Source organism: Carassius gibelio, chromosome B16 (assembly GCF_023724105.1).
Source record: "Carassius gibelio isolate Cgi1373 ecotype wild population from Czech Republic chromosome B16, carGib1.2-hapl.c, whole genome shotgun sequence".
Lineage (NCBI taxonomy): Eukaryota > Metazoa > Chordata > Actinopteri > Cypriniformes > Cyprinidae > Carassius > Carassius gibelio.
Genome location: NC_068411.1, coordinates 24,281,083 through 24,308,721, shown reverse-complemented (window position 1 = coordinate 24,308,721; position 27,639 = coordinate 24,281,083). Strand labels below are relative to the sequence as shown.

Here is a 27,639-nt window from a genome sequence, read left to right as displayed (position 1 = left end):
CGCCACCCCACTCGCCGCAGTACGAGGAGCTCTTGGAGGTGGTTACTCGCGCGGTGGCCAAGTTAAGCATCGATTGGCCCACCGAGAAAGCACGCGAGTCAGCCACCTCCCAGCCGGGGCCTGCCATTCTTTCCCGACCTGCACGATGAGATCTCCAGGTCGTGGAAACGCCCATTCTCGGCCCGCCTCTACATCCCCTCGTCAGACTACTATGGGAACGTAGTGGGGATGGGAGAGCGCGGTTATAGAGCGATGCCCCGGGTGGAACAGACGCTCGCGAGCTATCTGTCCCCCGGTGCGGCGTCGTCTCTAAAGGCCCCGGCATTGCCCTCAAAGCCACTAAGAACAACTTCGGCTTTGGTGGGCAAAGGGTATGCGGCAGCAGGTCAGGCTGGTGCGTGTCTGCACACCATGGCGGTGTTACAGGCGTACCAAGCCGATCTGCTCAAGGAGCTAGATGAGGGAGAGGAGATCAAGTCCCATGATATCTCTGAGCTAAGAAGGACCGCTGATCTCTCCCTCCGCGCCACCAAGGAGACCGCTCGAGCGATTGGGCGGTCCATGGCAGCTATGGTGGCCGCGGAGAGGCACTTATGGTAGACCCTGTCTGATATGAAAGAGCGGGACAGGGTCTGCCTCATGGACGCCCCGATCCAGCCGACTGGCCTGTTCGGCGACGCAGTCAATTCTGTCGTCGACAGGTTTCAGGAGGCCCGCAAGCAAGCGGCGGCGTTCCATAAGTTCCTCCCTCGCCCCAGCCGCTCCCTAGCTCCTCATACCGCGAGGCCCAGAAGCAGAGCGTCGCCTCTCGTGCTCCTCCGCGTCGGGAACGAGAGTCTCGACGACGCTCTCGGCCGAGGACTTCCCAGCCCAAACCAGATCTCAGGGCGGTTATTGAAGCTAAGAAGTCCTCGGCCAAGAAACCCTGACGCCAACAACCCAGGGTTTCAGAGGGCAGCCTCTGCTGGGGTAGAGCGGTACACACCGCAGTACACGGTGCCCGTCTCCCCTCAGCGCCCTCTGGGGGCCGGTCTGCTAACCCTGCCAGTGATCCAGGGCACAGCAGGTCCCAGCGAGCATCGCTCTCAGTATCTTCCGCCCGTGCGCGTAGCGGGGCTGAGACGCTCGCCGCCCCTGCGGGGGCCTCTTACACCAGAGATCAGTCTCGAGAGACTGATTCCCTTAGTAGATTATTTAGCAGCGTGGAAACTACTGCCAAATGTATCTCGATGGGTCCTGCACACAGTAGAAAAAGGCTACCGCATTCAGTTCGGCTCCGTGCCGCCAGTATTCAACGGGGTCGTTCAGACAGTAGTCGGCCTCAGGCAGGGTCTGGTTATGGAACAGGAGGTGAAAACCCTATTAGAGAAGGAGGCCATCGAGGTGGTCCCTCCTCAAGACAGGGAGTCCGGATTTTACAGCCGGTATTTCATAGTTCCCAAGAAGGATGGGGGGCTGCGTCCGATTATAGACTTGAGGGTCTTAAATCGTTCAGTTATGAGACTAAAATTCAGAATGCTCACAATCAAGCAAGTTGTAGCACAGATCAGGTCCCAGGACTGGTTTGTCATGATAGATCTCAAAGACGCATATTTTCATATATCCATCCTTCCACATCACAGGAAGTTTCTGAGGTTCGCTTTCGGGGGCGAAGCTTACCAATATCGAGTACTTCCCTTCGGCCTTGCACTCTCACCCCGCACGTTCACAAAATGTGTAGACGCGGCTCTGGTCCCCCTGCGCATGCAGGGCATCCGCATTCTCAACTATATCGACGATTGGTTGATCTTAGCTCAGTCAGAGCAGGCTGCGATTCGGCATCGAGATGTCGTCCTCGCACATATGGGGGAGCTGGGTTTGAGACTGAACGCCAAGAAGAGTGTACTTTCTCCGGTTCAGAGAACCACCTATCTAGGCGTAGTATGGGATTCGACCACGATGCAGGCACGATTGTCCCCTGCTCGTATAGAGTCGATCCGCATCTCAGTCGAGAGAGTCAAACAAGGCCAGTCACTCACTGTCAAACAATTTCAGAGATTGTTGGGTCTGATGGCAGCTGCGTCCAACGTGATACCTCTTGTCCTGCTGTACATGAGGCCCCTGCAGTGGTGGCTCAAGACCAAGGGATTTTCCCCGAGGGGCAATCTACTCCGCACTATCAAGGTCACGCGGCGCTGCCTACGTGCCTTAGATGTATGGAAGAAACCTTGGTTCTTGAAACAGGGCCCGGTGCTGGGAGCTCTTTGTCGCCGTGTAACGCTAGCGACAGATGCATCCCTCACTGGTTGGGGTGCAGTCATGAGTGGCCACCCTGCCCGTGGTCTGTGGAGCGATCGCCATCGAACATGGCATATCAATTGTCTAGAAATGCTAGCAGTTTTTCGTGCACTGAAGCACTTCCTCCCAGACCTAAGGGGTCACCATGTGTTGGTGCGCACCGACAACACATCGGTGGTCTCCTATATCAACCACCAGGGAGGTCTGCGTTCGCGCCCTTTGTACAAGCTGGCGCACCAGATCCTGGTGTGGTCCCAGAGCAAACTCCTCTCACTAAGAGCAGTATATATTCCTGGGAAACAAAATGTGGGAGCAGACATACTGTCGAGGCAGGGGCCGAGGCCCGGGGAGTGGAAACTTCACCCACAAGTAGTGAAGCAGATATGGAGAATATTTGGCAGGGCTCAAGTAGACCTATTTGCATCTCAAGAGACGTCTCAATGCCCCCATTTGGTTCTCTCTAGTTCATCCAGCTCCTCTGGGACTGGACGCTATGGTACAGACCTGGCCGAGGCTTCGTCTGTACGCATTTCCCCCTATTGCTCTGCTCCCGGGAGTTCTGGCGAGAGTACGCCGGGACGGGGTCCGTCTGTTGTTAGTAGCCCCGTTCTGGCCGGGCCGAGTATGGTTCTCAGATCTAGTCTCGCTCCTCGACGGCTCTCCGTGGGAGATACCGATCAGGACAGACCTCCTCTCGCAGGCGCAGGGTACGATAATTCACCCTCGCCCGGAGTTGTGGAAGCTGTGGGTGTGGCCCCTGAGGGGGCACAACTTTTAGCAGCCGGTCTCTCAACCGAGGTTGTTGAGACCCTTCTCCAATCCAGAGCTCCCTCAACGAGGAAACTGTACGCCCTGAGGTGGAAACTCTTCACCTCATGGTGCAGAGACCGCCAGCTAGACCCAGCAAACTGCCCGATTGGTACAGTTCTGGAGTTTCTACAGGCTAGGCTCTCTGCAGGGTTGACCCACTCCACGCTGAAGGTTTACGTGGCGGCTATTGCGGCCTACCACGCCCTTCTCGATGGCCAGTCTTTGGGAAGACACCCCTTAGTTACACGTTTCCTCCGCGGTGCGCTGAGGCTGAAACCTCCAGTACGGTCCCGTATTCCCCCGTGGGACCTGGTGGTGGTGTTAGAGGCAATGTGCAGACCCCCATTTGAACCTATTCAAGATATCTCAGACAGACACCTTTCACTTAAAACCTCCTTTCTGTTGGCTATCACCTCTCTGCGGAGAGTAGGAGACCTCCAGGCCCTCTCTGTGGCCCCTACTTATCTTGAATTTGCACCAGGCATGACTAAAGCGTTCATATACCCTCGAGCGGGATATGTTCCTAAGGTTCCCTCTGTTACACCACAACCTGTCGTACTGCAGGCCTTCTGTCCTCCTCCCTTTCGGGAGCCCGACCAGGCGAAGCTAAATTGTATGTGTCCAGTTAGAGCGCTGGACGCATACGTCCACAGAGCTGCCCTGTGGAGAAAGACCGATCAATTGCTTGTATGCTACGGTCTCCCCAAGAGGGGTTTTCCTGCTTCTAAGCAGACTATTAGTCGTTGGATAGTCGAGGCTATCAACGCTTCCTATGAGTCCTCTGGTCGTCCCCCGCTGTCGGGAGCCAAGGCTCACTCTACCCGGGGTATGGCGGCCTCCAAGGCCTTCTTAGCAGGTGTATCCATGCTGGACATCTGCAACGCTGCGGGATGGTCCACGCCCTCCACGTTTGTCAGATTCTATGGCCTAGACATGCCAGTCACTCCAGGCGCTTCAGTCCTCCTGACCTAAGCTGTGCTCTTCGGATACACACTAGGCAGGGGTTTGGTAGTCTGGCGGCGTTGGTACTCGTTCCCCAAAGCGCTTTTGACGCAGCTCGAGTTCCTGAAGAGGAACGTCTCTAGGTTACGTATGTAACCCTAGTTCCTCGAGGGAACGAGACGCTGCGTCTCGGAGCCATACCCCCCGGCACCCCTGCCGGTGCTTGCTGGTACTCGAAGCTGACGCCAGCTGCGTGGCACGTGCTTTTATAGCTTCCTGGTCGCTTACGTCACTCCGCCGGTGACGTCACGCTCTTCCATTGGTCTGATTTCACACGATATTCAGAGTCGCGCACGCTGGGCGCGTTCCCCAAAGCGCTTTTGACGCAGCGTCTCGTTCCCTCGAGGAACTAGGGTTACATACGTAACCTAGAGACGATTTTTCTCATCCTATTTTCAGCTTGCGCCACACCGAAGGATGTTCAACATAAATGTAAAAAAAACAAGGAAACTGACTGACATGCTCCATCTTATCTAATTGAATGTCTACTACTACATAAAAGCATTGTGAGTTTGAGTTAGGGCCTTTATTTTGATGCAAAGGAAAAGAAAGGGGCTGAACTGGTACCTTAATGGAAAACCTAGGCCAAGCATGATGGTCAAGATGGTTGTAACTTAGGTCAACCAAAACAGCTATATTATTATTATTATTATTATTATTATTATTATTATTATTATTATTTTCTATACTATCAAAATCATTTTGCACTTCAGTTCTCTACTTGTTTGAACAGCAACAAAAATCTGTAATTGAAAACACATACAAGGATCTATTGGAAGGTCCGACATGAAATAGCATGGGTCTTATGGAGCAGACAAGCTGTTATTGCCTCTAACACGACACTTTAACCACTTAAATAATATATGTGGTTATGCTCTAAAGTTGCCTGCACTGTTGTGATTGTGCACAGACATGCAAAAACAATTATAAGGCTACATTTATCAACATATGTCATTTTTTGTGGAGCACTGTGTTCTTTAGGTGTGAGACATGTTTCTATTGCCTGCAAATGAGGCCAAAAGATCAAAACCAACGTGTTAATGCACAGGTCGGACAGAAGCATATGCCTAGTGGGACGTGGATGCAATCTTCTTCCAGCCGGATCCAACTGAGCCTGACAGTTTTCCTTTTCTGAACACGAAGAGATGCATTATGCATGATAGGCCTGTGTACCATATGCCCACCTCTTTACTGACTGGCCCCTTTAAAAATGCTGCCTGGAACAGCCACACCTGACAACAAAAACACACCTAACCATGACATTTATCCGAGGCATTGTGTTTGCAGTCATGTAAAGTTAAAATAAACTTCTTCCAAATCCTATCGAACATATAGGAGATTTTGTAACGTATACAGTAAGCATAACATGATTTGCTCTGGAGTGAAGACCAATTTAACTCACCCCTGATGCTGTTCCAGCTATCCACTTCAGATTTCAGATCTAGCACTTATTCAACATCAAATCTTCAATATTATAACCAAAACGGAAATGCGACATAAAATAAAAATGTGAGGCAATCATTTAAAATCCAGGTGAATTGTGTGCATTCATGCAACGTTGATAACAAGTGTTTCCAGATTTCGCAAAAAAATATTCTTTTAAACCGATTCTTTTAAAAAATCGATCAAAGTGGTTCACAAAACCCCAACTTCAACTCGATTTACCAGTTTGATTCAGATTTATACAGTCAAGAAATTGTACAAAGTACAGTTATGTCTGATTTGAAATTAACCAAAATTACTGTGATGTTATAGTATTGGTGAGCGGGGCCTAAAGTAACGCGGTACAAAAGTAAAAAATTCATATGGCTCCCAGGTTTTTAAAACTATCCCAAATTGCATTTCGAGATGGGTCCCCCTATAAAAATTGTGTTCGGGGGATAAAATACACCTTTTTTTCACGTTATTGGGGCCGCTTTAACCTGCAGCAAGAGTGTTAAAGGAGACCATTTCCGTGGGAACTTGGCCATACTGCAAAGCGATTACCTCAAGCCCTGACTATATTTGCTTTCCAAGCTATACAGCACATTCAGCACCAAACCATCAACGGAGCTGAGAATTATCATGTGATTTCATCATCATTTCCCACGGTTATGTCCGGAAAGCAGTTTTGAGCACTGTAAGTAAATTACTGAAGCGGTATTTTTTTTATTTATTTATTTATTTATTTTTATTATTAGTTGTGTTGTTTTCTCTATCACAATGTATGATCAAACTACACGTTATTTAGAACTGTAGCACATCCTGAAGTTTGCCTTTTCTGAGTTTTTCATTATAAAAGTGAATCGGGTTTAAATGTCAGGAATTCCTGTCAGGACAAAAGTTTTGTTTCTTTTGTAAAAGTAAAAGTAAAAGTGTTTCTTTTGTCCTGCTTCATGCTAATGTGGTGACTTTCTGTGTCTTGCATCATTTATTAAAATATGTTTTTGTGAAAAAGTTTACTTTTGGCCCCACTTTCCCTCAGTCTTCCCCCCCCCCCACTTTTCCTCAGTTGGGTTGCTCAAATGGCAACCATTTCAAGAAACACACACACACACATAAAGGTTTTCTTTAATAAATTATATAACTATGTGTATATGTTTATAAAAACAAGTAAATTCAAATTGAAATATTTTACAAAATATTAATTTATTAACATTAAATACACCACAAATGTATTCATTTATTTATATATTACACATTCCAATTACCATGTGAATTATTTATGTCAAAATGCAATCAGGATTATATTCATACTTTACTCAGACAACCAAAGGTCACCTTATTTCAAAAAAAAAAAAAAAAAAGATTGAATTGACAGATTGCATTTAATTTTGACAGCAATATTTCAGAGTGATGCCAAAGATGTCATCCCATGTTAACATAATAATACACTATGAACTCTCGATTGCTAGTTGTCCAACTGCATAATACTTGCTTTTCTGCTGACATCCTCAAGATGTGATTATGAAAACACCTCTTCCCCGAGAGACCTATTTTCAGAGTTATCAAATAATAAGTTTGCAGTTTCTTCAAATGTCTATGAAAAGCTTCTCAAACGTGCCGAGTTCTCATGCGTGTCCCCTTCTGAAGGCCGTGTACGATTTCGGATAATTGCCAGACTGCATTTGTCCTCCACATCTGCATATCAATGGTGCCCAAACTATGTGGACATTTGATGTGCCGCAGTATTTTCAGAGCTTTTAAATGGTGACTCAATAAAAGCAGGCATCTTTTTAGGAGCAAAAACATCAAGTCTACATCCTGAAGCTATTACGACCGCCCCAAACCCTCAAAATATGACTAGCTATTTCGCCTCTAATTTAAGCTTGAATGTTATTAGACATGCAAGAATAAATCAATTTCGAATCTATAACATAAATTACTAATACGCACTCCTAAAACAATCTGCATGCCATAACATGGTGCGTTTATTGTGCTTATGGATTGGGATTCCTCACATTTTGCTGCTCTTTAAAAAGCGAGCAGCCTGGTCGGCGAGAAGTTATGAAGTGGTGGAAGACATTTATCCATATGTCAGTGATAAGAGGCAACCTGTCAAAGGCATGATGCCAAACTGCACCACCGGATGCGTAAACACTCTCACACGGACAGTTCTTTTGTGTGATCAATGCCAGCTAGAGGCATTTTAGAAATCATTGATAACAAACACACCTCCATTCTCTTTCTTATTCCATCCTGTATCTGTCAAGAGCAAATTTGTCCATTGCCTAAGCAGTGGAAACAGCGTTGCATTATTGACCACACTGTCTGCATGTATGTGTGTGGAAGTGACTGCCGTCACGATGGAAGTGTTGACGGAAACACAGGGCTGAGACAGATGTTCCCCGTTGACATGTTTACTAAATGTCCTTTTTTGCGGCTGTAGATATTAAATGCACAATTTGGAAAGATAAATGAGACCGTTTGAGATTGTGTAATCATGTTTATGCATTTAGTGGGATTCTGCTCTGTTATATATTAGTCTGCGAGACCAACTAGATCGGCTTGAACCATCCAAGACTACGATTTTTTCAGCATGTTCCTGACAAAGTTAGCAAATTGCCTATGGCAGATTATTTTCTAATATTTGTGTTTCCTCCGATGACTTGTTTTGCAAAATTTGATCAAGCCTTGGTAGCTATTGTGATTGCAAACACGGCAATATGTTGCAGTAGCTCGGCCCATTAGAAAGACTTTATTTCTCACTATAGAGAGCTTGCTGATTCATGAGGCCTAGAGGAGCAATAACTCAGAGATTTATCCCCGGCTAACAGAGTTGCAAATGGGACAGCCAAGAGAAGCTAATGATGTACTGTTGCTGCCAGTCAGCCAACATTTTAGCACCCAAACAAAGATGGATTTAGGAAGAATAGTAAGCAAGTTAGCATTCATATTTCTTCTTGCTTGTCACAAAAGGTCTTTGACAAAATTTGATTTCTTCTTATAGAGAAGATAAATATGGGCATATGTACAAAACATTGAACAAACATTTAATATAACAAAATATTTTAACATTTTTAACATTTGGATACACGTACAATGCTGTTCAAAAGTTTGGGGTCAGTAAGATTTATTTGTTTAAATCATTATTATTTTTTCGCTATTTTAATACACTATTTCTCTGAATTTTCGAAATTGCAAGAAGAAAGTTTAAATTTTGAGAAAAAAAAAGGTCGCGATTTAATTTGTTAAGAAATGTATTTACATATGTATTACTAAAACGTACCTGTTTCCATCGTCATTAATTAAAATATATTATATAAAAGAGGAGCTAAATCATTGAATAAAAGCAAAGCAGTTCTATTTGTGTACTTAACATCGCATTCCTTTAAGCAGCAATCCATAAACGCAGCAGCTAAGCATTAACATTCTTTAGCAGCCATCAATGATATACCAGAGAAACTGCTATAACAGAAAAAGCTTTAACTATACCCCATTCAAATTCTACATTGTCTTTCTCAGCTCACTACAGAGATCATCCGACAGTTAAAATAATCACTCTGTGGGGAAAGCGTAGTGAGCTTGTTGCTGTCTCTGAATGAATAGCGTGCCATGAAGTTCCTGTCTCATATTGATTAGCAGGTGAATGACTGAGCCAGTACAAACCTATTATTTCTATTATTTGTATGTCAGTTCTCTTTCCATCACAATCTGCTGAAGTTCTATTAGCCTTGAAAATGTGTTTGAATGAGACAGCGAAACAAATGGAGAGACTAGATGTTTTTTGCATTGTACCGTTTAATAAAAGCCAGCAAATAAACAATGAAAAATCAACTTAAATAATGGATATTAAGAACAGTGCAATACAAGACGATACTGAACCTTTGAAATATTATTTTATATGTATATAAAAAAAACTATTTATGGTTTTATGGTTATGCAAATGATAACAATAATATCTCAACATGTCTCTCGACAGGTGTTCTGTAATGGTAGACTACCTGCTGCATTCAAATGTCAGTAAATAATATCAGTTTTTGGTAAACACAGACAGCAGGTTACAATATTTAAAGAGAAATATACACCGGTTATGTTTCTTTATAAGAAATAAATGGCCTTATAAAGAATGTTTCTAAAAATAGTGTCACTGTTACATTTTTGTCACATATTATATATTTGCACCCTAAAAAAAAACAAAAAACAATGTAAGCAGCAAAAGATCAATATGAGCTGATATGAGAGCTAGCATTAGACTGATTCTTGAGACATGGGACAAAACACAGAATTTTGACTTGGAAATTAATTTAGATGATCTTCACATAAATGTACTATTTCGTTTATTGTGCTTATAAATTTTTTTCAGAACCTTGATATGATTGCTCTGAGTTTCAGCTTCTATGCATAATATCCAAATTAAGTACAGGCAAGCAAATCCAGAGCCAGTTTTATCTCTGTACTCAAGAATCAGCGATAAATGACGGAAAGGATATTTTAAAGTCGGCATAAAAGCCTACAGCAACATTTAGTCTATTTGGATTTTGTTCTTTGATTCGAGTCCACTTTGAAGAGGTAAGGAGCAATTAATTGCACAATACAGTACAAAGCACTGATTAAAAATAGACTCTTTTAATGAACAGTCTCACACACACACACACACACACACACACACACAAACACATTTCCATACATGCATACACAAAAACACACACAATCTGACAGAAGTATAGACAGAGATAAGAAGTAAGGGAGTGAGCGCAGGTGGACCTCTACGTACAGAATCTTATTTTGTCTGGAAGTTGAAGAGAGATCACAGCAGAGTTGAAACAGAGATCTCTGAAAGAATAACAGAAAAAGGTCAAAGGTCACAAAGCATGTCAACATCAAGGACACAATTTTTGTACACAAAAGTACAAAAACATACGAGAATATTTGTGTTGTATGTTTAAATGGGGGGATGTACTGGCAAACTGCTTCTTCCCCGGCATCATCTCTCCAACCAGTTAAAACATGAACTGGTTTCAATGCAAACTGAACAATTTATTTTAAAATTGTCCTGAGGTTTGGGTGATGTGAATTATGATTTGTGGTCAGACTTAAAGTTTTAATTAAGAGCAAGCCTAAGTTTGGAAGTGAAGTGGTTCATTAATCACCCAACTAGGCAATCCATAAAAGGCTGTAGCTCATCACTTTCATCTGAAATTATCCTTATTCGGAGCGCAAACAAGAAACCTTTAAGTAAATGAGAGTTAGGGAGGCATTATTCTTTGTCACTTGATGTGGGTTAGTATTCAGTGCTTGTTATCCAGCATCAAACTTACATTTTCATCTTGTGTGGTAGCTTAGCTAGGCTACATTACACACACACACACACACACAAAAATATATATATATATATATATATATATATATATATATATATATATAATTTTTTCTATAATTTTAATTCTTTTCGAATTCTATTTTCTTTTTGTATTCTGTCTGTTTTCTTTTTATGTATAATACAATGAACAAAAGCAACTATTATTATTATTATTATTATTATTATTTCACAGTTCAAATATCTAAAACATATTTTAAAAAGTAATTTATTTCTATGATAGAAAGGCTGAATTATCACTGGTGAAAATAGTTTTTGCTTCTTAATATTAATTTGGCAAGGATGACAATAAATATATATATTTTACAAAATGTTAAACAAACAAACAACAACAACAGCAACAACAACAACAACAACAACAACAACAACAACAACAACAATAATAATAATAATAATAATGTAAAATAAAATTATTCATAAAAAAAAAAAAATGTACGTTCCCACAAACATATTAGGCAGCAAAACCTGTTTTCAATAGTTAATATTAAAAATCATTAACACCGAAGACTGTATTAATGTCAACTGTAAATTCAGCTTTGCCATCACAGGAATTCATTACATTTTTAAATATAATCAAATAGAAAATGGTTATTTAAAATTGTAATAATATTGTTTGTACTGTATGTTTGATCAAATGCATGCAGCCTTTCAGAGCATAAGATATTTTTTTCAAAAACAATAAACAAACAAACAAACAAACATACAATAGGTGTGTGTTTCTTAATAATTTGGCAGATTGTTCTAAGCATAAATTAAGGATAATGCTTTAAAAAATGTTAATGAGATATGAATTAAACTTTTTTATATATTAACTTTGTAATGTTCCAACAGATATAACAACACTCTTGCTTGTGTGATATTCCTTAAATATGCGACTTGTCCCCATCAGGAGTTGCAGTCCATCTGTGCAATAAAACGTGAACGATTCTGTAAGCAACCGACCAAAACGAATGAATCAGCTTTTACTTAACTTGGTACGAGAACAGCCAGTTGCTCTACTTGAAAACGATGCTAAGCACTTCCCACTGTCTGCATAATTACCTGGATTTATGCCTCACATCTTTAAAAGCATTCCATTTCACCCACCTTCCTATCTGTCTTTCTCTCCCCTCAGACTCATTTCACTCACTGTGCCTAAGGCTTCCAGGTCACATCACCAGGGTCTGAACAGTAAGTTTGATCTCAAATGACCTGTCTCTGCCCGTCTGGGTCTGCAGGGCTGATCTGAGGCCAGTGCTGACACACGGAGGAATCAGAACAGTCCAATAAAATAAGAGTGAAGGGCACTGCAGCCTTTTGATCTGCTTCTTAACTTGCTTTAACATCCCCACCCATGTGGAGTGGCTTCTCATGCATGCACACACATAAATAAAACATAATAACAGAACAATGGAAAATCTGAGGATTGTGACAAGAAGAAATTAATAAAGCCCTAAATTATATATACAGTATTTACTATAAGTGGGGTGCAACAAAACAATTGCAGATAAAATTAAATAACAGTAAGTTAATGCATTACATAGTTCATTTGAAAAATATTTTATGCTCACCAAGGCTGCATTTATTGATAAAGAATAAAATTATATTTTTTAAAAAGTAACGTTGTAAAATATTATTACAATTTAAAATGTCTATTATACATTTGAATATATTTGTTAAAATATTAAATGTAATTTATACCAGTGGTGGAAAAGCTGAATTTTATGCAGTAATCAGTGACGCATGATATTTCAGAAAACAAGTAACACTTAATATTATTATAATGATGATAATTATTATTATTATGTTGTTGTTGTCTTTGTGCTACTTAATATTTTTGTGGAAACCATGAAACATTTTAGGAACTATTGATGAGTAGAAAGGTTCTTTTTTATGATGTAAATGATGTAATGTTTTATATATATATATATATATATATATATATATATATATATATATATATATATATATATTAATATATCACTGCTGAATAATAAAATAAAATAAAATAAAATAAAATAAAATAAAATAAAATAAAATAAAATAAAATAAAATAAAATAAAATTATTCCGGACCCCAAATCTTCTAAATGGTAGTGTATATGCAAACAAAGAAGTTCTTACATGCATAACAATTAAATGGGAATTTTAGTCTGCTTTTGGACTGTTTGGTCTGTTTCTATAATATGTGTAAAAATGTCTTTCAAACTGTTATAGCAGATCAGTTTTGGATGAACTATACCTTTAAGTTGGTTCATTTTAAAGATGACATTTGTGAGATACACATGCATTTCACCATGACAAATATATCTTTCATTCCAATTGCCTTTACAATACACACTATTTTAATGTCACATAAATATTTGTGTTCTCATGATTGTTATTGCCACACTGTGATTTGCAATATAATTTCAGAAACAGCTAGATATGTGTGACTAAACATCTCATCTGAATTCCCGTAATATCGAGAACAGCAACAAAATAAATGTCAGATGATGATTCTAACAAAAAGGAGAGGAGGAGGTTTTTTTCTTTGTGTGGTTGTGTGTGTGTGTGTGTGTGTGTGTGTGTGTGTTTTGTGAATCATGTGGGAGAGGCAGAGAGAGAAATGACAGATGAGCATTATGTGGACGTCTGACAAAAAGGTCTCAGAAACGTCCATCAGTTGTGAAGTCATTGTCGTCACTGTGTGGGAATCTTGGCTGAGCCGATGAGAGAGAGCAGGCAGTAAGTGAGAGGAATGGTAAAGGGAGTAAAAGGATGAAAGGATGGGGAGCTGAGAAAGAAGGAACACCTGCTTTGAAGTGACAGAGATCAGAGGGCAACCTCCACCCAGGCTGTCTCTCTGGCCAAGAAGCTCACTCTGCTGGCTACGTCCACATCAAAGGCTGCTTCACAGCCACCGCGGGGAGGATCTCCCCCAGCCACCGAGCTCACAAGTCTCGCTCTTCCTGCGTGCCAACTGTGCCACTATAGCCATTATACCAGAGTGGAAATGACATGAGAGGGGAGCTAGAGAGCCTCCAAAACAACTCGCAGGCTTATGAGACAGTGTTGAAGTGATGAGGAATCTCCTCAACATAAGCACATAAACTGGCAAACCAGAGCTATAACTCAAGACGAGGGTGCAACGGGGCCAAAACTCCCGAGGTAAAAGGGACCGTCTGTTGCTATGCATGGCAAATCTGTCCTAATTCATAAGGTCATCGCGTGCAATGAGCAAAAGACTGAATTTGAGGTAATTTGAGGTCAAATTGAATACATTCAAAGTTGCATATGTACTGTATGTACTTAAGTAATCTTTAAATATATATCAAAAGAAATGTGATCTATCTATCTATCTATCTATCTATCTATCTATCTATCTATCTATCTATTCATTCATCCATCTAACGATCCATGCATCCATATAATTTACCTAAAATTCAGTTAAAACTAATTTTGGATCAGAGAGTGAAGGTTAAGTTTGCAAAAAGCATCTCAAGATGCACTTCATGCATTTTCTCTGAGAGAAGAGTCAAGTGTCTACTCGCATATATTGTAACTACTAAAAGTTACAATATACACAAGCAGTAGAAAAGGGACATGGAATAAATGGAGAGAAGATGGGGAAGGATACCAGCAAATGCTGCATTCCAATCTCCATTCCCATCTCCATAAGCATGACAGTTCAATGTATCAGAACATATGCGTAACTGCAAGTGCACAGCTCTAACATTAATGTAAGCAAGCAACAGATGAAAACAGCTGTTGGGAATGAAAAAAAGCTTCATATAACAGATTTAACTCCAGACCAGGATAAAAAAGGTTTTCTGCTCTATTTTCACCAAACCAAGACTTCTAAGATTTAGTAGTTAGACGTTATTTGGGGCAAATCAGTGTGGACAGATGGGCCCCTGCACTCCAAAAGCATCCGTCTCGCCCCATTTCCAGTCCACATCCAGATGCCTTTTCCCGATAGCTCATATCAATCAAAGCCAAGCACTCTTCACAGCCAAAAGTATTGATTGTCAGAGAGTGAATTAAATGGTACCTCCATACCTCCACAGACACAGAGCAAGTGCTCTGTATGAGCTGAAGGCAAAGAGCTGTTTGAAGCTTCACATTCTAGTCCAGCTGCCCGCATACAAGGTAAAAACATTTTTGGACACACCAGAATGGAGTCTACTCACTAAGTGCATAAGCTTTTACACCTCCAACGGTGAATAGACAAGCTATCTGAGAGCCATTCGAACATCTTCCTGTCAACCTGCCCTCTTGCCCTGTTGAAAAAGATTTTTTCCCCCATTCCTAAAAGCACACACAGAGCATGAGTCGTGCTAGTTGTTGTAGACAGGGCAAGTAAAATAAATCTGAAACAGAAAACAAGATGCTTATTTTTCTTTACATAATAATAAATGTGATTATTTAAAAATTCAGGGAAAATATTAAAAACCAATACTATATGAATATTATTAGAATTGAAAATAACTGATTCCTTTTTTAATTTTTTAATTAAAATTGTTATTTATTATTTGGGACATCAAAGCTGAGTTTTCAGAAGTCATTACTCTAGTTATTAATATGCTGAAAACAGATTATTATGCTTAATAGTTTGCAGAAATTATGATACCATTCAAATGTTTGGGTTAAATATTGTTAAATAAGTAAGTAATGCTTATTAATAATTGCTTTTATTCAGCAAGGACACATAAGTTGACCAAAAGTGATAGTGAATACATTTATGATGTTTTAAGTAATTTATATTTAAAATAAATGCTGTTCTTTTGAAAATTATTTTCATCAAAGAATTCCAGTAATAATAATAATAAAAGTATCATGGTTTACACACAGATAAACACACACACACACAATATATATATATATATATATATATATATATATATATATATATATATATATATATATATATATATATATATATATTAAGCACCAAAACCATTTTCAACATTAATAGCAATAAGACCACTATTATTATTTGAGCACCAAAAATAAATAATTGAGGACCAAATCAATATTCAGCAAAATCATGTGAACATTATTATAATGGTAACTACAGGATCATAGCAACATGCTAATCATGATAGAGTGACTCTGCAGGCTGGAATAAATAAGCTAAAAATTTAGCTTTTTTACTATTATTTGGCAATATTGCTGTGTTTCCATTATTTTTTTATCAGTTAAATGCAGCCTTAATCAGCATAGCAGATTTTATTCAAAACATTATAAAATATGAAGTATTCCAAACTTTTTTTCTCTTTGCAATATACTGTATTCTGATTTGTGTTTTTTCCTCTAATAATATAATGCATGGTGCATGTTACATTCATTCAACTTCAATGTGCATCATTCTAAAGGGAATGACGACTGTATCAAATTCTTTTTTAATCTTTCCCTGCGGTCCCCATGGATTCGACGACTCTGCATTGATCTTTCGACTATTATGACACTTTTAAGTCCTCAGTCTTTTTAATGGTGGTGTCTAGCACATTAAGTTGACCAATCAGCTTTAAGTAATCTCAGCTCTTCCTGGAGACACCAGCTGAACACGGGAGGGGGCCGTCTCTTTGTGATCTTCGAGAAGCATATCCAAAAAAAAAGACAAGTGTGATTTCTGTCATCCTCCGTTTCAGAGCGATGTCCTCTCTATCTCTCTGTTTCCTTATATAAGCTACTAACATTTAGGTTTGGGACTCTGCAAACTTATAATACCTCTGCCACACATCTGTTTCTCACATGGGAGTTTCAGCGCCTGTCTCTCACCCGGAGAGTTTGTCGGTAATCCCCATGAGTAAAGTTCAGAGCGAGCTGACAGCACTAAAAAATAGATAAATAAGGATTTTCATTTTTCCCCCTGTAATGGAAAATTGCACATAACATTTCTCACTCAGCATTTATCCTTAATAGCGGCTGCAAATCCATATCCCCTAATTTCACAAAATCACTTCATTGCAGCAAAAAGAGCTTTTTTTTTTTCAGGTAGGAAACACAGTTTGTTAAAGCTTCTCTTACTCCTTTCTTTCTCCTTCTCCCACTCATGACAGAGAAATCGATACAAAACATTTTAAATGCACTTTAAATAACAGCTTCTATCAAAATCTTTTTTTTTTTTTTTTTTTTTTTTTAGAAAATCATAATTCACTCAGTTCTGGCTGATTTTAAAGACACACATAGAGGAGACAAAAGGTGGAAAGTACAGCAAAAATGGACCAATGTTGCATCAGCAAACATCAGCACAAGTAAACTCAGAAACTTCTATCAGTCAGTGGAGAAAGTGAGTAATGTCTTGCATTAAGTTTGTTGTTTATACTTGGCCGGAAGCAGGGAAATAACCCTATTAAATCAAGAAGTCGCCCTGCCATTAATCTCAATGCAGCTGACTAGTTCCTCAAAGCTAATGGGGTTTAGAATTTGCATCAGGCAAGTTTACCCACAAAGCTTCGCCTAAGAGGATTTTAGTCCATACAGAAGGCTTATTGTCACACTTGTTCATGGACGTGGATTAAATATACTAGAACTAGTGCACTGTGCTAACTCCAAACTGCCTTTCATTTCTGACAGCAGCTACTGGCTAGTAGCAAGTAGAAAATGACCTTCACTAATGTGCTGGTAGTTTTGGGGCAGTTAAAGATCAGGGGACGGTCGCAATGAAGCCCTTAAGCTGAGAAAACCCTATTATTATCACTAAAGATTTTCTTAACCTAAGGAGTTTGTTGCAACTTGCTGCAGGCTAATCGAGTTGCTGAGTTTTCTATTGCCATTCTGCCCTTGAGAGAAGCATTTAACCCCAAGCTGTTCGATTGGAAACTATTCCTTCAGCGAGTGTACTATAGATTGCTTTAGATTAAAAAAAAAGGGGTGCAATTCAATCAGTCAAAACAACGTTGACTACTCGAACACTGAAGAAAAAAACAAAAAAAAACAAAAAAAACATAGTAAATACATCAAAGATTAATGGAGCTAATTCTCAAGAAAATACTATTAAAATACATAATAATAAATGTCATGTTTAAGTCAGTATGCTACTTGCCATTGCTTTGTAACTAACTGTAACACAATTTCTGAGTGAAAATAGTTTTAAAGTTATTTATTTAAAATACAAGTTACAAACCTGAAATAATAATAACAATAATAATAATCAAATAATGTGAATCAGCATTGTGACTTCAAATTCAATAATAGCATAATTTACTGGCATGAATGCAATACAAGTAGTGAAGTTTGTTATAACACATCTTTCATGAATATTAAACTAATATTAAATGAATTAATGAGCTGCGCCTATGATATGAAGACAGAACAACATGCATTCAATCAGATGTTCAGTGCTAGAAGGTCTGATGCTTAGCACTCTAGGCACCCTTAAATATTCTCTCACTCTCTCTGTGCCTCTGTCGGATTTCTTTCTTTTCATCTTTGCAGTGTCTCATCATGGTGAATACCAGCTCAGTGTTGTCAACTTAGCTTTTTCATTTGAATAAGCCTCTTTCTGCAGGAACCTGTCTGCTCTGTTTCACTGAGTCTAAATCAGCTTTAGCAGCTAAATATAAAAATGTTTCCTGAGCATTAATTCTTTCATATTTATCAGCGAAAAAAGGTGCTTGAAATTCAACTTCAGCCCTGCTAGCAGTTTAGAGAGAGAACGACAAGCCGCACATAAGCTTCGATGCCTCAGTTGATCCTAAAAACTCAAACTGAAGTTGGATGTGTTTACATGACTTGTGCTGGAACACATTACTAATAATATTTAAAAGAAAATGCAGGCTCTCCTGAAGACATTACGAGTAAAAAGACGAATAAGAATAATGAAAAAGGAATTAAGGAAGGAAAAACAGATAACATCATCAACAAGTAGCTGAGAGCAACATGTTCAATGCTGAGATAAATACACTGAACACTGGGGCTGAATTAGCTACACACTGATAGCTCTTTTCTACTGAAATGGTGCTTGTGATTAGTTGAGGGATCTGCTGAACTTTCAGGACCAGAAAGGTATGTTAACTAAAAAGTAAAACTAATTACACTTTATATATATATATATATATATATATATATATATATATATATATATATATATATATATATATATATATATATATATATATATATATATATATATATATATATAAAGTTTAAATTAAATCAATTAAAATGTAAATATTAGATTAGAAATTTAACTTAATTGTAAATTAGAAATGTCTTGGCAACCAAATGAAATCATTTAAATTTAAAAATAAATTTAACCCAAATAGTAAATAGGTAAATATGTAAATAAATAAATATCCATATTTATAATAAGCAAAATTACTTACAAAAAAAAAAAAAAATGATTTAAGATATAATAAAAAAAATAAAATCTAATTCAAAATATTTTCATTGTGATGTTTCTATCAGCTGTTTGGACTCATATTCTGATGGCACCCATTCACTGCAGAGGATCCACTGCTGCGCAAATGATGTAATGCTAAATTTATCTGGGTCTGTTCCTATGAAGAAAAAAAAAAATACTATGTGAATTAGAAACTCCTCTACATTTTTGTTGGCCTGAGGGCAAAATGGATGGATGGATGGATAGATAGATAGATACTAATAAAAAAAGTCAAAAGCACACAAAAATCTTGAAACTAAAATAAAAACTGAAAATATAAAAATCACATTTTGAATATTAATAAATACTATAATAGCATAGGCTTGATGAGTCTGTAAAACAGTAATCAAAGTTATTTAAAAAGCTTTGTCAACACCAAATAATAAACAATGAGCTAAATTGTCCTTAACCCATCTCAAAAAGCTCCACTGTCACCTCTCATAATACCTTCTTCTGAACTAGTCAACATTTCCAAAGGCATCACATCAAGCCAGGTGCAGCAGTGATGGAAGAGAGACATTAAAGGCTTCTAAGCATAAGCAGAGGTAAATTCTGCCCTCCTCCCCCTGTCCTTCCCAGCATCCCTGCGGTGGGTGGCTGGGTCTGTTATGTCCCTTCTTTCCGTGATGGTGTCTGGCTGCACGGTTTGACTGCAACCCACACTGCTGCTTCAGTGGAGGGTATGGTGTCCGCCCACACAGGTGCAGGCCGGCCCACTAATCCGCCGCTCAGCGGTCAGTTTCAGACATGATAAGGGTCAAACTGAGACTTGGCCCAGGCATGCAGTTCTATGCCTGGGAGATCCGGGGAAGTGTGCTGGCTTCGAGCCCTTCTGCCATGTTCAAAAAGAGGCAGCCCACGTGGGGCTGGACACAGACTGTGGGTTTTATGTGGGCTGTACATGTGCGTGCACATTCGAAAAATACAAACTGATACAGAAATGAATGAAAGGGCCTTGGAAATTGGACTGGGACTCTTTTTTACACTATGAAAATGTTCTAGGTTTACACTGTGCATATATATAGTGCTTATTTGTTAGGGTCTGCAGTTAATCTGCATCATAAACTAAACTGTTCCATTTCTATGGCAGCAATGAAGTTCCAAGAAGTCATTTCCTCACATATTTTAATTCCCTTTACCTAGAAGTTCAAAACATGATGGCTGTGAACAAGTCAGTGAGGAACTGGTGAGATGCCCTGTTGTGTACAAATGGAGGTCTTTGAGGCCAAAGTATCCATTTATTATTCAATTCTGGTTCCTTTTTTTTACACCCTATGATTTTCAGCTATATCACAACAGATTTACAATCAAATTCAGAAAGTATTTTTATTTTCTTTACACAATGGTATGGCCAATGGTAATTAAATTTTTCTTTTTTTTAAGAACACTGTCTCAAGGTGTAAAAAGACAAGTCACATTTGTATGGCAGAATGTATATTTACATGTTGTTGTTATTTTTTTATTTATTTTTTTTACTTACACAATCACATATAGCCTGTCAATAAAAATTGAATGTGATCAAAAAAAAAAACAAAAAAAAACAACAAAAAAAAAAAAAAACACATAAGCTCACAATACAGTGTGCCGACAGTTTTTTCATAAAAAAGATGTGGCCTAGTGGTTAGACAGTTAAACTCCTAACTCTAAGGTTGTGGGTTCGAGTCTCGGGCTGAGAATATCATGACTGAGGTGCCTGTGAACAAGGCACCGAACCGCCAACTGCTCCCCAGGCGCTGCAGCATAAATGGCTGCCCACTGCTCTGGGTGTGTGTTCACAGTGTGTATGTGTGTGTGTTCACAGTGTGTATGTGTGTGTGTTCACAGTGTGTGTGTATGTGTTCACTGCTGTGTGTGTGCACTTCGGATGGGTTAAATGCAGAGCACAAATTCTTAGTATGGGTCACCATACTTGGCTGTGTGTCACATCACTTTGTCAAAGAAACCAATTTGAGGAAGGCTAATATCTTATTTTGATATTGTTCTGACATTTAATCTATGGCAAAATATACAAGCAATAAAACTGTAAGCAACACAGTGGGATTGACTTTCTGTTTTATTTCTAGTCTAGTGAAATTTTCCTATATTTTGCTCTGCCAAATGTGCCCATAAAGACAGAAAACCCTTTAAAAAACCTACATGGAGACTCCAAGAGGAAAACAGCTTCAGAAATTGACTCAATAGAGCTGTTCAGTTTGTAGTCCTATAAAACCTGGAAGAAAGTAATTTCAGTGTTGTTTTATGAGGTTAGTGGTTTATCAGTAAAATCAGGTCCATATCACTACTTAAAAAGAAATTATACAAAGTGAACACTTTAAGTATGCATTCTCTAGTTTAAGCAGTTTTTAAAAAGTTGCTAAATTCTACACTACCATTCAAAAGTTTGGGGTTGGAAATATTTTGTAATGTTTTCCGTTTTCTGTTATATATATATGAAATAATATACATAATATTTCTGCTCAATATATATATATATATATATATGGAACCGGATATTTATTATTATTCTGTCACCCACCAGCACAAGTAAAGTGACGACGGTTCACTAAATAAAAATGAAAAATTTCACCCGTCAAAAATCACATTGTATCTAGACATTTGCCGATGTGAGATAAGAGGTGATGTACTTCAGGGATCCAGACACCACTGGGGTCTTAAAAAAAAGCTCAAAGACTCTCACATTCCTTGTTAAACCAGCTAACAGATTGGCATTTAAATTACCACTGTATGATAATGCATAACGGACACAACATTAAAATGCAGTATAGTCTGTTGTCATGCTGTTGATGGTTCATTTGAAGAAATGGGTGAATCAATGAGTTGGAGCCGCTCTCGGATTGCTCTCAATTTCACCAGCTCAGAGCAGAAGGATCAGCTGTAGTTAGCTCATGCCGCTGACATGCATACTGAAGGATCTCTTTCACCCAAATGAGTCTGTAAACAAGATGTGAGGGCAGCACTGGCAACACAACTCGCAGGAATAAGAGTCAAGGAGCAGTTATTGTGTTATTTAGAGCACGTAAAGCACAAGGCTATTGATCTGAGAGGCAAAGAGGCTCCCCGGTTAGTTCTGTCATTGCTGAATCATTAAACTGATATATTATGCACTGTGCTCTCCCCTCTGCCACCCTGCCTGTTTCCAAACACATCAGTCCAAGCACATTTCCAATAATACGTTGCACTTTTGCTTTTGTGAAGGATCTCACTGTTAATCACCCACATTTGTCAGATTTAACTTTTTCTAAACATCTAAGGACATGTGAACACCTGGTTTAACATCCAGTTTTGGTGATCAGATCATAAGTTCATATTTCTGCGTACACCTGATAAACATTTATAATTAAACATCTGTAAACATTTGTTGAACAGTTTCATAAACCTAATGATTATTTTAAAGCCTTATCTTCAGGAGTCAAACTTTACTTTGGGGATTCAAATTAGACCAATCTATTTTTTATGTAACTGACTTACAAAGACAAAAAAAAAAAAAAACCTGAATATATAGCTTAAATGCAATCGTCCTGATTCTTTTGAGGGAATGTGACTGACTAAATAACTAACTAAAAATAACGAATAATCAATAATAAATAATGAAATAACAGAAAACAAATAACCAATAATTAATATTAGGAATTAATTAATAAGTGATAGTGAATTAATAATTTAAATAAACCATTTGGAAAATTAAAATATCAAAACCACGGCAATAATTAAATAAATAAATAATTTAAATAAACCACTAGAATATATCTATTTAGCGTTGTGTGCTTACCTGAAAATCCATCTGCAATTGATGTTCCTATCAGGTTTAAGCAGGGTCTAAGGTACTGCTTGTCACCCAGGGATCATTTCACCTAATTTTTCATTTAAAAAAAATGCACTGCGAACAGCTTGGGGTTATAAGGAGATGTACTGTAGAAAGAAATATTCACAAACTGTGCAGTGCATGAAATCACCAGAACTGAATGGCCCATGTTTACATAGATCCACAGCTGTTAATTCTCTATAAATCTATGCAGCTTTTGGAGCCAGTCCCTAGAACACAAGCTGGCAAGCTCTCCTGAGCTTATAGTTTGTTATGGCACTGAACCAAACAGCACAGCTTAGGGTGAACCCTCCCCCACCCCCTTCCCCACAAACCATAGGGTGGTATGCTACAGGGTCCCTTAAAACAGTTATCCAGTCAACCTGAGATATAAAAGACATGCTTAATCTGTGATTGAGGGGTGAACTAAACAAATATGAGTCGGAGGGATGAATTAACTAAACAGCTCTGCTAATAATATATTAAAGAGAAAAATGAATCTGTCTTTCCAAATCTGTATGCATCTCTTTCTTCTGTGGAACACAAAAGAAGATACTTAGAAATGTAGTAATATTTTAGTTTATTTGTCCATACAGTGAAATTCTGTAGAGTCCAATGCTGTTTGTGCCCCAGTATTATTCAATATATATATATATTTTTTTGCTTACTAAAAGAAGATAAGGACTGTTCACACCAAGAATGAAAAAAATAAAAAAAAATAAAAAGATAAGCATTCACACCAATGCATGATAATGTTCTGTTTATTAGTCTGAACTGCAGTTCTGTCATCTGCTGTGTCCAAAGTTAAGGCTTTTGAAATTCTGATAGATTCTCATTGTTAATGTTTACATTGTTTGGACTTCCTATTCTTCCTATTTTTTTTTTTTTCACACAGTCCCTCCTCATTTTGAGTGAAGTGACATTCAGCCAAGTATGGTGACCCATACTCAGAATTTGTGCTCTGCATTTAACCCATCCGAAGTGCACACACACAGAGAAGTGAACACACACACACACTGTGAGCACACACCCGGAGCAGTGGGCAGCCATTTATGCTGCGGCGCCCGGGGAGCAGTTGGGGGTTCGATGCCTTGCTCAAGGGCACCTAAGTCGTGGTATTAAAGGTGGAGAGAGAACTGAACATTCACTCCCCCCACCCACAATTCCTGCCGGCCCGGGACTCGAACTCACAAACGTTCGATTGGGAGTCCGACTGTCTAACCATTAGGCCACGACTTCTATATACAACTATACTTATATAACTATATTTAACTATATAACTATAATAGTATCTCATTGATACTAAAATAACAAATGTATGGAAGGCCTTTATACAGGTATGGAACAGCATGAGATTTTTGGGTGAACAATCCTTATAAAAAAGAGACCCAAGTTAGGCAGAAATATATATATAGTTTAAATGCAACTGTCCTGTTTCTTTAAGTTATGCAGAAATGGGAACAACCATCTAACAACCACTCACAACATCATAGCAACCACATAACATAGCAGCACCGTCAGCACAGAAAGCCATCCATTACAGTTTCTTTTGAAATTAAGTGAAAATCTAACATTTAATTTAGAAAAGATATAATAACAACATAAATTAGATAGTTGTAGGTTAAAACAGAAGTGATGGAAATTGAAATCTCTACATCAATTAGTACTTAAGAGTTCTCGATTTATATAAAAAATAAAAAATAAAATAAAAAAACTGATATGGCAGAGCGTGTTTGAATTTAATGATTTTTTTTAGTGACGAAATCTCCCAACTGTTCTTATTTGCTCAAGCACTTGATAAAAGATGAGATCTTAGCACCAAAGTTCAAACAACTTATGCTAGCTGTTTCACTCTATTTCACAAATGCGAGTTAAGAGCTACTTAATTAAAGATGCTATCTGCTTTCAGTTTCACACACGCCGCTTAAAAAGAGGTATGTGCGTGTTGCCAGAGGAAAAGCGGGAGAGCGGAGAGGGTACGGATCGATACGAGAGGGAGTCCAGGCTGTCACTCAGCCTCGTCTCCCCAAGGGAGGCCGCGAGAGATCGAACACATAGATAAACATCTCATGGAAATGGAGTCAGTCCTCAACCCAGTTTCCAACACTCTTCCTCCTCACAGATAGATGAATGAGAACAACCAATGAACTAATGAATGAGTCAATGAACGTATAAAAGTAGATTGTGAGGATAAATTAATAACAGAAGAGTGTAATTGTCAGTTGGCCTTTCAGAGATGAATGAGGAGGTAATCCATCTAACTGATAAAATCCCACTCCCCTCAGAGAGGCTGCCCATGGGTGAAATATTAGTCTGAAGAGCTTTCACAGCATTGGCGTTTGGTAGTGAAAAATAGCATCCTATATACACTGGTTCAGGTAGTACAAATGTCAAGAACCAATTAGGTAAGCAAGATTGTTTTGACACCTTTTTCTTTTTCTTTTTCAGATGAGTTTGTCTGAAAGTTTAAAACAAAGGGCAACTAGTGACCTGCTTTAGTTGAAATTCATTTTTCTGCATTGCATTTTGGCAATAAAGCACAAGGTACTCTTTATTATTATTATTAATATGTAGGAGACAAATTTTGAATTGGTATTTTATGGCAATATTGTGTTTTTAAATCAATCAATCAATCAATCAAACAAAGTAAACATCTATATTGAATTCAGTTATGTGTTTGAAGGTTTTATCAGAGACAATTTATAAGAGACATGCCACTTCCTCAATCCTCAATACAACTATATTAGGAAAACCCGTAATGGCAAAGATGGCGGTTGTATTTATATGTCCCGCCCCTCCCGCTGGAAAGCCAATCATCTGCTTTTAACAGTTAAGCCAGTAAACATTTAAGCCTATCGTCTGGTTCCACTTACGGATGCGCACAGTTGAGGTTTTGCGACAGTGGAGACGATTTGGCGACAGCGAGTTGTGGTGTGTGCAAGATCAGATGGAATCCACATAAAAGAGGGTGATAACAACGTGGAGGCAGTAAACTTTTTCAGTGATTTTAATCATATTTTACTGCTGTTTCTATACATGCAGTTTTTATGTCCCGGTGACCAGTGAAAGTGCAGTTCTGACGCTGCCCATTCATTTAGATAGGAGCCTGGTCTTGTTAGTCTGAAATAGCTGCCCGGAGGCATTGCCAAGATGGCAGCCGAGTGGCATGACTTGTCTAAAAGGACTTTGGTTTTATACTGTACGAATATCTACACCACTGGTCAAAATGTTTTAATAATTAAAGTTGTTATCATATATATATATATATATATATATATATATATATATATATATATATATATATATATATATATATATATATATATATATAGACTTCCTTAAAACATTTTTATTTATTTATTTATCATAATGTTTCCAAACATTTGAAAAGTACTCTATATTTAAATTAAATTAAACATTAATTTAGACAAAAGTGAAAGACAAAAGATTTATGTTTCAAATAAAGTACTTTCTATTCAGAAACCTGGCCAAAAAGTTTTTGAAAATAATTATTTTAATAATTTGAATTATTATTAAAATATGAATAAATTATCATATAATCACATATTTTATACATTTTTTTATACATTTGCTTAAAAAATAATATAATATTCGTTTCATTTTTGTTTCGTTTATTCGTGTTGTCCCTACAGTATTTTTTTCACACTTTCTTTTTTATGTTGTTATTTTTATTACAGGATGGGCAGAGCAGATGTAGCTCACCTGTGGTCTTGCTCTCATTTTCTGGCTGAGACTGCAATAATGATGATAAGCAAAGTAAGAAGCAGCACTCCAGCGATTAGCAGATAACATTTCCTCCTCCTCAGCTGCCTCTGGAAGACAGAATAAAGAAGAAAAAAAAATAGATATTACTGTATGATTAGGCATAATGATAGTTCACCCAAAATTAAAGTTATGTCCTTTTCATGTCATGTTAAACTTAAAAAAAAAAAAAGTTAAGCCCCACTGTTAAGTACAAATAAAGAGATGTTTGGCAGAATGTTCATGCTGCTCATTCCTGATGTGAATGCTGATCAAGGGCTTTGATACTCATGTGGGTGACTAATTTATCCAAAACTTACAAAAACAATGAGCTACTATCAGGATACCAAAAATACAAGTTAAGTTAGGCTAGTAGTGTCTAGTGAGAAGGGAGCAATAGTAACTGAAAATGCATTCAGACAGCATCCAGCAGCATAGTCGTAATAGACTAACCACAAAAGCGAGACTTGTGAGTCAAATAGATTTGTACACAAAAAAAATCCATAGAATAAATTCTTTCTCGGTAGCCCGCCCTTGTTAAAATCAATAAATCAACAGTCATTATCCAGTACGAACAGCTCTTCTAGGTACAAAAGGACCCGCATGGAATAAAAGAACAAAATTACACCATAATTTTCCCAACAGGTTTCCGCCAACGACGCAATACCACAATACGAAATGAAGGTGCTGCCATCAATTGACCTCTATAGGCTCTCTCCTCAACACAGAGACATGCTTTGAAAATGATTTCTCAAAGACAGAATTGAATTGTGGCCTAGAGTCAAGAGCTGCTGGCCAAGCATGAGAGAGCTGCTTTCTCCGGCGTGCTCAAGTTCTGGCT

At 38.4% G+C, this 27,639-nt stretch overlaps 1 protein-coding gene across 2 annotated transcripts in view; it reads right to left on the bottom strand.

The window, feature by feature from the left end:
• Positions 1-9,291: 9,291 nt before the first annotated feature.
• tsnare1 (T-SNARE Domain Containing 1) overlaps positions 9,292-27,639 on the bottom strand; it is a 111,285-nt gene continuing 92,937 nt past the window's right edge. For both annotated transcript variants that reach the window (XM_052579321.1, XM_052579322.1), the window contains exons 11-12: positions 26,760-26,869; positions 9,292-10,344 (exon numbers count right to left, since the gene is read on the bottom strand). In XM_052579321.1, coding sequence (XP_052435281.1) covers positions 26,774-26,869 — 96 coding nt within the window. In that variant the 3' untranslated portion in view covers positions 9,292-10,344; positions 26,760-26,773. The remainder of the gene's footprint in view (positions 10,345-26,759; positions 26,870-27,639) is intronic.